Source organism: Lagopus muta, chromosome 17, assembly GCF_023343835.1.
Source record: "Lagopus muta isolate bLagMut1 chromosome 17, bLagMut1 primary, whole genome shotgun sequence".
Taxonomy (NCBI): domain Eukaryota; kingdom Metazoa; phylum Chordata; class Aves; order Galliformes; family Phasianidae; genus Lagopus; species Lagopus muta.
In genome coordinates, this window is record NC_064449.1 from 1,781,204 (window position 1) to 1,795,293 (window position 14,090).

The 14,090-nt window shown below is 44.8% G+C and overlaps 1 protein-coding gene across 11 annotated transcripts in view; it reads left to right on the plus strand.

Moving 5' to 3' along the window:
• Positions 1 to 8: 8 nt before the first annotated feature.
• The window catches only part of HORMAD2 (HORMA domain containing 2), a 30,558-nt gene continuing 16,476 nt past the window's right edge, over positions 9 to 14,090 (plus strand). For 9 of the 11 annotated variants that reach the window (XR_007380274.1, XR_007380275.1, XR_007380276.1 and 6 more), the window contains exons 1-10: positions 9 to 213; positions 2,742 to 2,829; positions 3,553 to 3,697; positions 5,349 to 5,412; positions 6,411 to 6,447; positions 7,697 to 7,717; positions 8,456 to 8,482; positions 9,812 to 9,879; positions 12,367 to 12,518; positions 13,088 to 13,341. Coding sequence is in view for 8 of the 11 variants with exons in the window: in XM_048963658.1 (XP_048819615.1) it covers positions 2,779 to 2,829; positions 3,553 to 3,697; positions 5,349 to 5,412; positions 6,411 to 6,447; positions 7,697 to 7,717; positions 8,456 to 8,482; positions 9,812 to 9,879; positions 12,367 to 12,518; positions 13,088 to 13,341 (819 nt within the window). In the remaining 3 variants the exon portion in view is untranslated. Of the gene's footprint in view, positions 214 to 1,886; positions 1,932 to 2,741; positions 2,830 to 3,552; positions 3,698 to 5,348; positions 5,413 to 6,410; positions 6,448 to 7,696; positions 7,718 to 8,455; positions 8,483 to 9,811; positions 9,880 to 12,366; positions 12,519 to 13,087; positions 13,342 to 14,090 lie in introns of those variants that run through there. The other 2 variants (XM_048963664.1, XM_048963657.1) reach the window with 2 other exon arrangements.

The following is a 14,090-nucleotide window of genomic DNA, read 5'->3' on the forward strand; positions in this document are numbered from 1 at the left end:
AAGGGCCTGGAAAACACAGGTACTCAGAAAACATTGTGTCTGTCCATAGCAGTTGTGCAAATCATCGTCCAAATTTCCCAGAGTCGAGGGACCAGCCTTGGTGTGCATCCAGCAGCATCCCCAGTGGATTGCCTGGAATAATGAGTTTGGAAATTGTAATGAGATGAGAAGAAAAACTTACGGAATTCCTGGGAATGGGAAGAAACAGTTTAGGTGGGTTATTCTTATTATTCCACATTACGATCTTATCCCATATTATTTGGCAGGCGAGATGTTAGGAAGAAACTCTTCACTCAGAGGGCAGTGAGGCGCCTGCCCAGGCTACACAGAGCTGCATGTGCCCCGTCCCCAGTGCTGCTCCAGGCCATGGATGGGAGCTGGTGGGGCAACCAGCCCAGGGCTTGGGGCTGGGGGCTGTAAGGGCCCTTCCAACCAAAGCCATTCTATGATTCTGTAATCAAAGTACTGGTTAATAAAAGGGGACTCATCTTCCTTGGATCCCTGAGTTGTGACAGAAGCTCCAGAAATAATCTACTTCTTGTGAAGTCTCCGATGTCACGGAGTCTACTCTGCCCTAGTGAGGCCTCATCTGGAGCACTGCATCCAGTTCTGGGCTCCCCAGTACAAAACAGACAGGGATCTCTTGGAAAGAGTCCAGCGGAGGGTCACAAAGATGGTGAGGGGCCTGGAGCATCTCTGCTATGGAGAAAGGCTGAGTGAACTGGGTCTGTTCAGCATGGAGAAAAGGAGACTGAGAGGGGACCTGATCCAGGTCTATAAATATCTAAGATGTGGGGAGCTGAATGGCGAGGCTCGACTCTTTTCAGTGGCGAAGGGTGACAGGACGAGGGGAAACGGCCGGAAACTGCAGCATAGGAAGTTCTGCACAAATGTGCAAAGGAACTTCTGTACAGTGAGGTGACGGAGCACTGGAACAGGCTGCCCAGGGAGGTGGGGGAGTCTCCTTCTCTGGAGATGTTCAAGACCTGCCTGGATGCCGACCTGTGTGACCTGGTGTAGGGAACCTGCTTTGGCAGGGGGGTTGGACTCAATGATCTCTGGAGGTCCCTTCCAACCCCTACAATTCTGTGATTCTGTGAGTCGGTCTAATATTGTCTCCTTTTCCCTAGGTTTGTACCTGGAAACCCTAAGAATGCCTTTTGGCTTTGAGTAATTTAAAACCTGCACCTCCACTTGGGTGGTGACATGCTGACAGCAGTGCCACGATTCCAAACAACAGCATGCTGTTACAAGCACGGATGTTGGAGACTTGTGCATGGAGTTAAAGGCGGGGATACGCCTGGCTGCAGCACGAACCATGGAACCATCTGAGTTGGAAGGGATCCTAAAGGCCGCCTGGTCCATCTGCAACAATCAGGGATGCATACAGCTGGTCAGGTAACTCAGAGCCCCATCCCCTGACCTCCCAGAGAAGGGACACCCGCTGGGCAACCACTGCCGAAGCCTCGCTGCCCTCAGTGAAAAAAACATTTTCTTTATATCCGGTCTAAAACTCCTCTCTTTTAGTTTGAAATCACTTCTTGTCCTATCCAGAGGAGGGCCACAAAGATAATCCAAGGGCTGGAGCACCTCTCTTATGAAAGCAGGCTGAAGGAACCGTGCTTGTTCAGCCAGGAAAAGGGAAGGCCGTGGGGAGACCTCACTGTGACCTCCCGGTATATCAAGGGAGTTTAGAAACAAGTGGAAAATCAACTTTTTGCACGGGTAGGCAGTGATAAGGGAATGGTCTGTCAGCTAAAGGAAGGCGGACTTAGCGTAGAAGTCGGGGGAATTTTACTGAGGGAGCAGCGAGGGGCTGCAGCAGCGTCCCCTCAGCCGCCCGCCCAGCCGCCTCCTTCCGCCCGCCCCCAGCAGGTAGCGCTCGGGCCGCCCCCAAGATGGCGCCGCGCTGAGGCGAGCCCGCGCTTGGGGTGAGCGGCGCTGCCTTCGCACCGTGCCGTTGTGGGCCGGCTGCTGTGGTGTTCTGAGGCCCCGAGGAGCTGCCGGGGAGGCTTTTCCACTGTGTATAAATCGACTGTAAACAGGCTGCGCTGTGGAAAACACATTGCATTACCATTATCACATTGTTAGGTGGCTCACAGGCAGACATTTGTCTGCTTGAATTGCATTCCGGACCTGGCCAGAGAGCGTGTAGTGAAACATGGTTTAAAACATAAAGAATCCTAAGATGAATGCGTAAATATTGAAAGCCTTGCAGGCTCACAGGTGTCAAATAGGGTTTTGTGGCTGTAAGCTGCCGTGGTGCCTCAATGCAGGTGCAGCGCGCGGCCTAATGGCAGCCGGTGCTTTGGCGCCTTGGTTTGCTCTGGCCAGGATTGATGTTAATGTGGTTCCTGCTCACTCTTCCTAAAATACCAGCTGCCGCTGGCAGGCTTCCAGTTCTTTCATGCTTTTTTTAATGCTTGTAGGAATTAACATTGAGGCTTGGGATATGAGAAATGCGATTTAAAAGAGCAGTGGCTGGCACCAGGTACAGCTGTGGCCCTGAATATCAAGTAGCCCCAACGGTTTACCAGTGAATAGTGAGAGTTCTCTCCTTCTGCACACTTCTAGCCATAGAGTAGCCACAGTTTGCTTTGCAAATCTCTTAGATCTGAATAAGCCCGATGAATCTGGTTCTTTAAGGAGAAAGGTTCTTCTTCATCTTTAAGGAAGATGAAAAGTGCAATGACTGTGTATTTTCCAGGGGTCTCATGTCTGGTGTGGGTTTTTTTTTTCAGGTTTTGACTACAAGTGGAAGACAGCTCTTTGAAATACATGATGGCCACTTGTCAGCTTTTAAGTAGGCCGAAGAATAAGACCTCTAAGGTAAAAACCTTGAAATGCCTCCCTGTTTTGAGCCTGGCATGTCTGTATCTTGTGAGCTGGGAAGACCGTGTTATTCTTAGTTGAATTAAAAAGCAGATATTTCCAATTTAATGAGTCCAGGAAGCATGAAGTTTTGACATATTTGGCTAAATAAGTAAAGGCTCATTAGGCGTGCACAGAACTTCATTAGCAGGAAATAAGGCAATGACCTAATAGGGGAGCTAAATTTAGTGTCCTTTCCACTGGGATTTTTCCTGTTTAAATCATGCAGTGTTTAGTATTTACATTAGCTCCAATCTTAGATGTACTGTTTACGTCTCTGTGTTAAAATCGCCCTGAAAACTAGGTCTGCCTACAGTGCTGACAGGCTTAGTCTGCTGTCACAGCTCACACAAAGCTGTAGCAGGGAACTTTGGTAAGGAAGTGAGCACCTCAGCAGTTGGCACAAAACGATGCACGCTTTTGATTCTAAGGCACTCCTAAGTGCCTGCGTGGGTGCAATGGAGGGGTGGGAATGTTCAGCCATATTAGAGAGGAAATAATGACCCATGTGGTCTGCAGCTGAATAAATCATGTCAGTAACTCTCCTTGAAAAACTTTGTTAGACATGAGTCCTCTCTGTGTAATATGAAGACCAGGGAAATGTTAACATTATCTTTTAAAGTTACCTTTCCTTACTGCTAAGAATCGTTTCTAAGTGTAATCCTTGCCCTTCTTTTTCAGGAATTTCTGTTGTTCCCCAGCAAAATCACTACTAAGCAGCAGTCTGTGGTGCTGGTGAAAAGACTTCTGGCCGTCTCTGTCTCCTGCATAACGTACCTGAGAGGGCTGTTCCCTGAGAGTTCTTATGGAACACGCTATTTAGATGGTAACCCTTGCAGTTTGTTCAGAATTCTTACTCATACTCACTATATTTTAGCAATTATCTGCTCTACAGATTACCTTCCAGCTGCTCATTTATGTGTGACTTGAGTCTATTGGGAAGGTAGCTAATAGGCCTTCTCAAGTCTTGATACAGATAGTGCTGCATCAGATAGAGAGCGCAGAAGATGTCCTAGAGCTATTGGCAACTCGTGGCTTTCCTATTCATATTTCTTTTGGTTTATAATTGTTCCTTGCTATTGCCAGCCCTTTGAGTCAGGCCTCAGGTCAGAAGCTTGGCTTAGACATTGTTGAGTATTTAAAAATTAGCTCAGATTGGTGTATGTTATTGTCCTTTGGATTTTTGAGCCCTTGGGGTTCAAATTTTCAGCTTGGTTTGTTAGATAGAAAGTAGAATTGCTTTTTCCTTTCTGTGAAAATTGACTAGCTCACATAATTGCATGTACTTGGTCAGAACTGTCAAGAGAACCACAGTCAGAACTTTAATGAAGAAAAATATTGCTGTGAGACTTACTGTAGGATCACAAGAATCATAGAATCATTGAGGTTGGAAAAGACCTTTAAGGTCATCCAGTCCAACTGCCCACCTGCCACCAGTGTTGCCCACTGTTCCTTAGTACCACACCTCCACGTTTCTTGAACACCTCCAGGGATGATGACTCAGCCTGGGCACCCCGTTCCAATGCCTGACCACTGTTTTGGAGAAGAAATTGTTCCTAATATCCAACATAAACTTCCCCTGGTGCAACTTGAGGCCATTCCTTCTAGTCCTGTCACTACTAACCTGGGCGAAGAGCAGAGCCCAACTTACCACAGCCTCCTTTTGGGGAGTTGTAGAGGGCAATAAGGTCTCACTGAGCCTCCTCCATATTAAGAGTTAGTGATGCTTTGCTTCATCAGCATCTTTTTGTTCATTTGAGATATGTTAGTGGGGTGTGAAATGTCTCCATTTATTGCTGTCTATCTCCATGTTTTTACTTAAGCTGGTAGTTATCCTGAAACAAGGTTACATGCACTTCATGGGCTTTGAGGGCACAGGAAACCCTGAATAGCCACTGGTCCTTCTAATCAAATGTCAGGTCTTTCAAGTGTCTTTTTGATCAAGAATGTTGACATCTGACCTGCTCATGCTTTTGAGGGCTCTTTGGTTGACTCCTAAGGTGTTACAAATTCACTTCTTCATTTTCAGGATGTGTTTCTTCTTGCTCTGAATGTCTGAAAACAGAGGCAGAAGGAACTAGGTGAAAAATGTTATCAGAAGTAGTTTATTTTATTCTACAGGCATTTATCTCACAGAGATGTTGGTGAAGTCTGAATGCAGAAGTGAAGGTGTTTTATGGAAATACCAGAGTTGGTGGGCATGGAGGAAGGAAGTTGTTGGCTTTTCAGAATTAAGCTGTAACTCTGGCACTTCTGTCAAGACCAAGATCATCTGAGGAAAGTCTTTGACATTTGAAAATGCAGCAATAAGCTTGTGTCAGCCCACCTGGGACTCAGTGGAAAACCAACATTTCCGCTAGGAAGAACCTCTAGATAAAGTATTTTATCCAAAAAAGGGAGGATAGCTGGGGTGGTTTCAGCATTTGCCCAATAGCTGTGATAAGGATGGTAACTATGTGCTAAATTTGCTTTTGCAGACCTCTGTCTAAAAATTCTGCGAGAAGATAAAAGCTGTCTGGGATCGTTTCAGATAGTCAAGTGGTAAGTGAGTAACAATGAAACTAAGACAAGATTGTGCTGAACAGCAAGACATCTACCCCTCACATTCTTCTTCTTCCTGAGTTTGAAAACACTGTGCCCAGCAGCACTACTGGATATGCCTGTGCAACTCACTCTGCTGCAGTGTGTGTGCTTGGCCCTGTGCGTAAGCAAGACAGAATTAGCTGACAGAGATCATGTGAAGCCAGGGCCTGTTGGAGTGTTGACTTTAGTGAGGTCATGGTCAGGCTCCAAAGCACACACAGGCAGCGTAGGTAGGGAGTGAGAGTAAAGAAAATCATGAGACTGATTCTGCTGTTGTCTCATATTTTCCAGTTTCACTTTTGTAGTGATTCTTGTAGCTTGTTTTTCAGTAAGTACAGTATTTTACTCCCTGAATATTGTGTGTTTAGGTACCTTACAGTTGTCCTGTATATTATTAAGGGTGCATTTCAGAATTAGCGTGTTCCCAGCAAGCAAAGTCTGAATTGATAAGGAGATATGCAGTTGCGAGGGCTCAATAAGTAAACATCTGACCATTGCTGCCTCAAGTAATACCTACTGCTTTGAAAACATCCTTAGCAGTGAGCTGTACATCAGATAGCAAAAATGTAGGAGTCCAGGCACGTCAGGCTGTGTTCAGATTGAAGTCTCAGCCAAGTTCTGTACACAGTCATTGGGAAAAGGGCCACTGGAGAGCAAGCTGGGGGCCAAAATGGAGCTGTGAGCTTTGGCCTCAGGTCCTTGTCACTGTCAGGACTGAAGTGGGCTCTAGGCTGACTGGCTCAGGATGTGTAAACAACACACAAATGCTTTTTGAAGGGCAGGCGGGTTCTTTCTGATGGCTGACCTGGAAAAGGACTTTATAAGACCAGAATGTTACTGGCTGTGTTGTCTTCTTCCAGAATAACATGGACTTTAAACTGTATCTGATGAGTTGTGTTTTTACAGACCATGAGATAAGCATCGCTGGTTAGCACTAAAACATTTTTCCTTGGCAGGATTCAAGGTTGTTTTGATGCTTTGGAGAAGCAGTATGTAAGTTCGTTCCTACTTTTTAATGGACTTTGTTATTTTTCTTCAAAAATATGGACAAAACTGTATTTTCATTCCTCCTTCTGTAGTGATCTTGCATACACACAACATTTACAGCTGTGGAGTAAAGGGAGAATACAAATCTGAGGTTTGGGATTTTATTCCTTGAGCCCAACCAAACCTTGACTGGAGCTCTCTGGACTTGCCTGTACATGGCATGAGCACTTGCAGCCTGGAAGGGATTCCCCTTTGTTCTGTGTTCTGCATTTGCACTCTCCAGTGTCTGAATACAGACAGTGCCAGTCAGAACTTGCAGGTCCTGATTTCTATGCCTGTTTTCTTGAGAAAGATTCTTTCATGCTTCTGCTTTCTATCATGTTTTCTTCAAGCCTTTGCCCTTCTCTAACCCTCTTAGCTTTCTCTTGGGTTTGGACTTTATTCCTTTTTTCTTTTTTAATAAGGCCATCCATTAGGTAATGTGTTTATCTGGTTTCAGAACAAAACCAGCCAGTAAGTAATCATATTTCTTGCTGATTCTCACACACACACACAAAATTGCTACGTACAGCAAAAAGGACCAATTACCATCTCTGTCAGCACTGCTCAAGTTAACTCTCATCTAGATCAGATGAAGCTGTGTTAGTTTCAGCTCTGCTGATTGCACGTGCTCTTAAAATCAGTACGACTGGCACTGTGCATATGATGTGCAAAATGTGAACTGCTTACTGCTTGCTGACAGTTCTGGGAGGAATGTAGCCCTCTGCTATTTATGAGAGACATAATGTAGTTATTACTTGACAAAGGTTAAGAGAAAAACAGGTATTTAATGGGTGCTCTAGGATTGCTTTCTCATCCTTTCCCACGTACAGTTTCTTGCTATAGCGTGAATTAAACACCTTTGATGTGTCTTGTATCAGTGAACAAATATTATTCTGCGGTAGGGATGGGTGCTATTGTGAAAGTGTTTTAAGTTGACATAGGCTCTGAATATTTGTTTAGAAAAAGTCCCAGGAGGGAAGGAAGTCTGAGCATGTCGTTGCTTTCTTGGGGAAGTGCATGTGAAGCCAGCGAACCGGCCACTAGGTGTTGCTGCTGCTGTGCTGTGAAGAGTCTGCATGAAGACGTGTGACTCAGTTTGTTGAATGTGCCTGTGTGTGTAGGCAGTTCGATTTTGCTATCTTATGTTGTCCTCACCCACTCAGGATAGATACTGACTTTGCCTTCTGTTTTCTCTTGTTCTCTCTCTCTTTAGCTACATGTTGCTGTCCTAGCAGTAAGTAAATGAGTTCAAGACGTTTTTCTTCTCCCACCGTGCTTGACACAGATTTGGAGTCAACATTGTGTCAAACCATAAATGCCTTTTATAAGGGGAAGTCAAAATATATGTGGTTTTTAATAGAGTGATGACCTTTCTTAAATATGGTAAAAATGAACTTCCTAGGCTGCGTGGGAACGTTTTCTCTGTATGTCAGACCTCTGACTCTCAGGCCTTACATGAATCCTTAAAGCCCAGGAAACACTTTCCTGGGCTCCCTATCATTTCTTCCCGCAAACTCTGGCCTTGATCCTTGGAGGAAGGAAGCTGCTGTGTTTTCTCAGTGCATAAGAGTTTGCTTTAATAATCTGATGCCGAGGAAACCACACGCTAGCAGCTGCCTCTGGAGTCTTTTGCCCTGGTTCTCTGTAAAGCAGCAATAGCCATTCTACACACCTACTGTGTGCATAATCTGAGCATTTAAATCTCAGGCATCAATAGTTACCTGTGAGGATTGGAATGGGAATCAACCTCATTCCTCTAGAATTACACAGGTGAGTCTTCTACCTGTCTTTGAAGTGCTAAGTATGGACTGCTGATAGAGGAAGGCCGTGTCTCGGCCATTCCTTTCTCTGATCCCGTGTTACAGATAGCACAATCTCCGCTGTAACTTGGAAATAACATTGTTTATAGTCCTTTTTCACTGGTTCATGTTACCCAAGGGCAGAATGTGCTCACTGTGCTTTCTCACAACAGATGTACACCAATCCCGAGGAACCGGAGGTAAGAAAGAGTCTTAATTAATCTTTGAGGCAACCGAAGGCATGGGTGAGTAGATTTTTATTCAGAATGGACTTGTGGGCTTAAATTCTACCCTGACACTGCTGCTTGGTGACCTGGTTTCTCTTCTTCTGCCTTCACTCAAGAATGACAGCTCAGTGAGCTGGATTGTGATCAAACACTCCTGCCGGGCATCTAGGGCCTCAGGCAGGGATGTTAACAGGCAACTAATGGGCATGTTCTCAATTTTGTTTTTCTTCCCTGAGGGAAGAACTGGGAAGTTCAAAATCATTCTTTTATTCTCTTTTTCTTTTATTATCTTTTTGAAAGGAGTAGTGAGAAGAGATCTGTTGGTTCTTTTTGTTTGTTTGTTTTTCATGCAGAGAGGTTTAGGACAGAAGTTACAAATCGCTTCAGAGCTGGGATGCATGAGTTACACAGTGTGTGTGCTTATCCTTTCCGTGTTCTCCACTGAATTGCCACCTCTGCTATTTTGTCTAGCCTGTGGCAGCAGTCTTAGTGCAATATATAAGTGAGGCTCTGCATCCATTCATTCTCCACAGAGCACACATGAGGAATGGCTGCAGGGCCTGCCTGCGGCGTTGCAGTTCTGCCCCGCTGCACCTCAGCATCTGGGGAGGGAGGGAGGAAGTGCTGGGATTTCTTAAGAGCTCAACCTGACTCCTCCCAGTCAACCTCACTGCCTCAGAAAAGCCAATGATAGACATGACATTGGGCTGCAGTATGTCCTTCCTCTCGGATTGAAGTTTGTTCTTCCTTATGGTTGTCTTCTCTGAAAATGTAGCAAATCATTTTCTTTTACGTGGGATGTCATCTAAATACATACTTTTTAATCTCTTAGTAAACACTGAGACCAGTCAAACTCAGAATCCCTGTGCAATACAGTTTAAACTCCTAGTGGAAACTGTCCTGCAGGCTCTTGTCTATACAGAACTCTGGCCAGGCTTCCCTGTGACGCTGCATCACTCGTGAAGCCTGACATTTTTCCTTTTAGTAGTGAGGGAGGACATACAGACGCTGTGAGGTCAGCTGGCCCTGGTGTCTCTTTAGAGGACAGAGCTGGGGAGTCAGGCCCACAGAAATAGAAGGAGGAGGCTGGAAGTTTACAATTTTTCTGTGATTATTTCAGTGCGAGGTAAGTTGTGGTTAAGGAAAACCTACCAACACTTATGCAAGCAGTAATGGAGCTTCAGCTATAAACATCTCATTAGATTAATGCTGTGTTCTTATAAAGTCTTCAAAAGACCCTGTTAAGTTCAGAACACATCTTTACGTTTGCTTTTTCTTTTCCTGCTCTTGTTAAATCTCCAGACAGTGACTGAACTGTATCAATTCAAGTTCAAGTACAAACAGGAGGTGCCCGAGATGGACATCATCAGGTAATGGTTTGGGTTTATTTCTCAGAATTGCACTTTGAAAGGCAGGTGTTCCTGAAGCCTGAGGAAGAGGCTGCCCTTCATGATGATAGCATGTCTGAGCAGCTCAGCAGTAAATATCATCAGAGTTGAGGATAGTCACTCTACAGGACACAAACATCCAAGCTGGTGAATAGAAATGCTGTTATGTAGCACAGTGAGGAACTTGAAGTGCATCAGAACGGAATGAAAAGCAACTTAGAGAAATCACACCAAGTCAGTGTAGCAGTGGAGAAACCAACACATTTGTTGAGCCTGCTACCATCTCAACTAGCAGCGGTGTTCTTCCAGTTTCACAGGAGAGCCTTGTGCTTTCCAATGGAGCTGTTCCGAGTTTGATCCTTTTAATGAAGATCTCATTCCCAGTATTTTTATCCATGGGCATTTGCACGCATGCGTTCTGTTCCAGTAGTCTAGGAGGGTGGCCTGGGAGGTCTTTCTCTGATCATGCCTGTGTTGATGCTGCAGAACTTATGGCAGGAAGCAGCAGCATCTTGCATCCTCTTGGCACTGTTAGATATTTGACAGCTGTGTTTAGTGGGGCAAAATCCTGTTTAGTTTAAACTTAATACTGTCAAAAGCTATTATCTATGACCAAAGCAAGGAAAAATAATTAGCCAGTTCCCCAGCAGAACGCAGCATCTGTTGATGTCCATAGTACTGGTCAAGAAGAGGCTCCTCTTTATCTTTTCTGTTCTGTTTATATCAGCTCCTTCAAAATCTCAGTGCTGTGCTGAGGGTTCAGAGATTGAGGCCTCAGATTCCCTGAGCTGTGGCTCTGTTCTGTTTCCCCTGTGACTGACATTGCTATCACCAGGTCATGTATGTACCTGCAGTCGTTTGTAAGCTGACATTCTGGCATTGATCAAACTATTGTGTCATCTTTGCTGTCAGCTCCTTCAGTTGATAAAACTACTGTTATGCACCTGCAAGGTTTATTGCCACATGCCAACCCAGAGCAAATCATCCCTCAAGGAATGTGTCTGTGTCCTTGTGTATGAGTGGCAAAGGAAAACGTTCTCCTAGATGATCTCTGCCCTTTTCTAGATTCATTTTTGGAGGAGTTTCTGGCCACGGATCCCAGTCTTTCAGAGAGGTTCAGTTCTTTGATTCCTACCTTTTGGCACATTCCTGCATCAAACCCAGTGTTATTCTCATACTGAACCAGAACTTGGCCTGTTACCTCCTATGGAGCTCTCATGTCTTTTTGTATATACTCTTTCTTCTGTGCTTTCTACCCTGCTAATCCCAAGACTTGTGAAGATGATGTGGAAGAAAAGGCCTGGTTTCTCTTTATTCCACCTTGATGTTGCCATCTTTAGTCTCTCACTTCCCATACACATTCCAGAACATACAAGATTCCGTTTAATAACACAGCATGGTCAGCACAAGGGTTTTGTTGTTGGAGCTTACCAAACCATAACCTACATAACCTTGGGAATACAAACTGTTCAACAGCCACTCAGTTTTCATATTGAAATGCTCCAACTGGAAGGGGAAATCCATCTTACAGAAGCAGTGATTTAATCAGTCATACTCAGCCCTGGCATTCTCCCCACTGTCATTTGTTCCTTTCTGCTTTGGAAATGATTTGTGGTGATTCTGTTAGATTTTGTTAGATACCATCCAGTCTGCTTGTGGTATCATCCAAAGACACAGTTTTGTAGTGGAGGAGCTACTATTTTTAAGGCCCTTTCTTGTTGAATGTTAAGGAAGTGTAGGTTCCTCGCTCTCTTAGTGATTCATCCAATTTGCCTCCAACTGGCTAAAGTTAGCAGCCTGATCTAAGCTGCTCATCTCATCAACCTCTGTAGTCAAGAGAAACGAACTCCTCCAGAGGGCAATTCATCCCACTGCTGCTGCACGGTTATCTCAGTCTAGACTGCTTGCTTAGACTAGCCAGCTGACATTTGGATGGGTGAAGGAGGTGAGAGGAATGCCCCTTAGTCACTTTGGAAAAATGCACTTCTGAGCTAGTTTTTCTTACATGAAATTGAAGTGAGAACATGGAATTCACTTCTCTTCAATCTGCAAAATGGACTTGAAAATAGCCACGGTGATGAATCAGCTCTAGATGGGATTTTCACCTCATTCCTCTCATTCCTGGAATTGCTTAGGTGAAAGGCACTTGTTTTATGGTCCTTTGATCCATTTTAATCATGTTCGAACAAGTGAGTCACGATATTTGTACAATGGGGGTCCGTTGCCCTAACTGCAAAGTCTTTTCAAATGTAAATGCCGTGCCACTTCGTTTAGAGCTGCTGTTTTCCTGATGCCACTCCATCCCAGGAGTCTGTTTCACTTCCCTGTTTATCTGGAAATTACACGAAGGCATTGTAGCTTTCTCACTGGTGCTTTGAGACAAGTCAGTGGGTGCACTGTATTTGTAATTGGATCTTGAATATTCATGACTGAGGAAAAACAACTCTGTTATTCTGCTTCCCATTGTAGCAACAGGACGAACTTTGTGAATGGAGTGCGCAGCGAGGACATGAAGCAAGCCTGCAGCCTCCTGATCCGTAAGCTGTACCTGCTAATGCAGAACCTGGGCCCACTTCCCAGTGACATTTCCCTGACCATGAAGCTCCTCTATTACAATGATGGTAGGTGGATAGCTGCGTGTGCTGCCAGGGGAGCTTCCCTTTCCATCAGTTCCTGTGATAACCACGAGCCCCGTGAAATTAATAAACCTCAGAAAGGTGAAATGGCAGTGAGGTGGTAGGAGCTATTAGCTGATACAGTGAGAAATGGTGTAAAATGTAGTGAATCCCTTAGACTCACAGGGATGGCAGATGCTTTGAGAAGGGATTGTAAATCCATATAAGAAGCGCAGCCTTGCAGTGTGAAAAGGACAGCCTTCTTCACTGTTTGTTTGTATCTTAAGGAACATGCACCTCCTGTGTGTTGGCTTGTAATCCAGAAAGTTGTGCTCATTGGTGGTATCTCAGCATTCTAAAGTTTCTGTTTCTTTCAGCCACCTGTTAGCATTTGCTCAGTTCTTTTTTTGCCTTTGAAATCTCCCTTCTTCCCTCCAAAAAAATAACCACCCAACACATTGTTGGTAGCTGGCGTTGTTTCTGGAGGTTGGTAGATGTGTGTATTTCATAGAGCAGATTAAAGAGGGATGGAACTTTGTTTCTCTGACAGCACTGGGTTCTTTCTCTGTGTGTAGTGACTCCTGATGATTACCAGCCACCTGGCTTTAAGAAAGATGACAGCCCTGGGGACCTGTTTTTTGATGGTGATCCTGTCAACTTGAAACTAGGGTCAGTCTCCACTGGGTTCCACACCTTGAAGGTGAAAGTAACAACTGAAAACAAAAGAATGGGGAGAGTTGAAAGCAACCTGATCCAGAAGAATAGCCCTACTGAGATCTGCCATCAAGGGCTAGACTGCGATGAAGAGGAAGAGGAGGGAAGCACTAAGGTAGAGAAATAACTCTATTCAGTTCTCGTTGGAGGAATGGAGTTTAATCTAGCAAAACACTCTGAAAAAAAGCATTTGCTCAGAATCCTAGCTCAATAAACTTGTGCAGGGCAGCATTGCTGCACTGGATTGAGTGTTGAGACTGCAAATCCATCAGCATAATGTGAATTTCATTTGAGCACATCCACTGGCTTACTGAGTCTAATGTGTTCTCCCAGAAGAGGGCAGTGATTATACAGAGAGCCACAGCACACACATGCAGAACTGGAGGAAACTGCAGACTTCTGCATTTCCATTTGGTGTTTCTTTCCCAGATCTGTGCAGTCAGGTGGGATTCCTTCCACTGCCTCTAACCATCCCAAAGTTGTGCACTGTGCCCAGTTTCTCTGGAGCACCTCGGTGCTTAGTGTAGGGGTTGTCTTTAGCAGGCAATCATTAGACAGCAAGTTCAGCTGAAATAACAAAGGGGCAGCCTGCACCAGCAGCTCAGGCTTGGCAGTTTAATTTTAGGTGGCAAGTGCCAGTGAACAAGCCTTAGCATAACTGCTGCCTGAAGACAGGAAACTGTTTGGGCCAGAATTTTCTGCCTTTCTCAGTAAATCTCTCTTCTGTAGGCTTGGGAGTAGGAGTGCTGCATGCTGAGGAGTTTTGTAAATCTCATCTCTGTTAGTGCTGAGTATAAGCTCAGCAGATTTACCTCCTGGGAATAATTTTTAAGTCGTGCTATTAATTCAAGGGATTATTTGCAT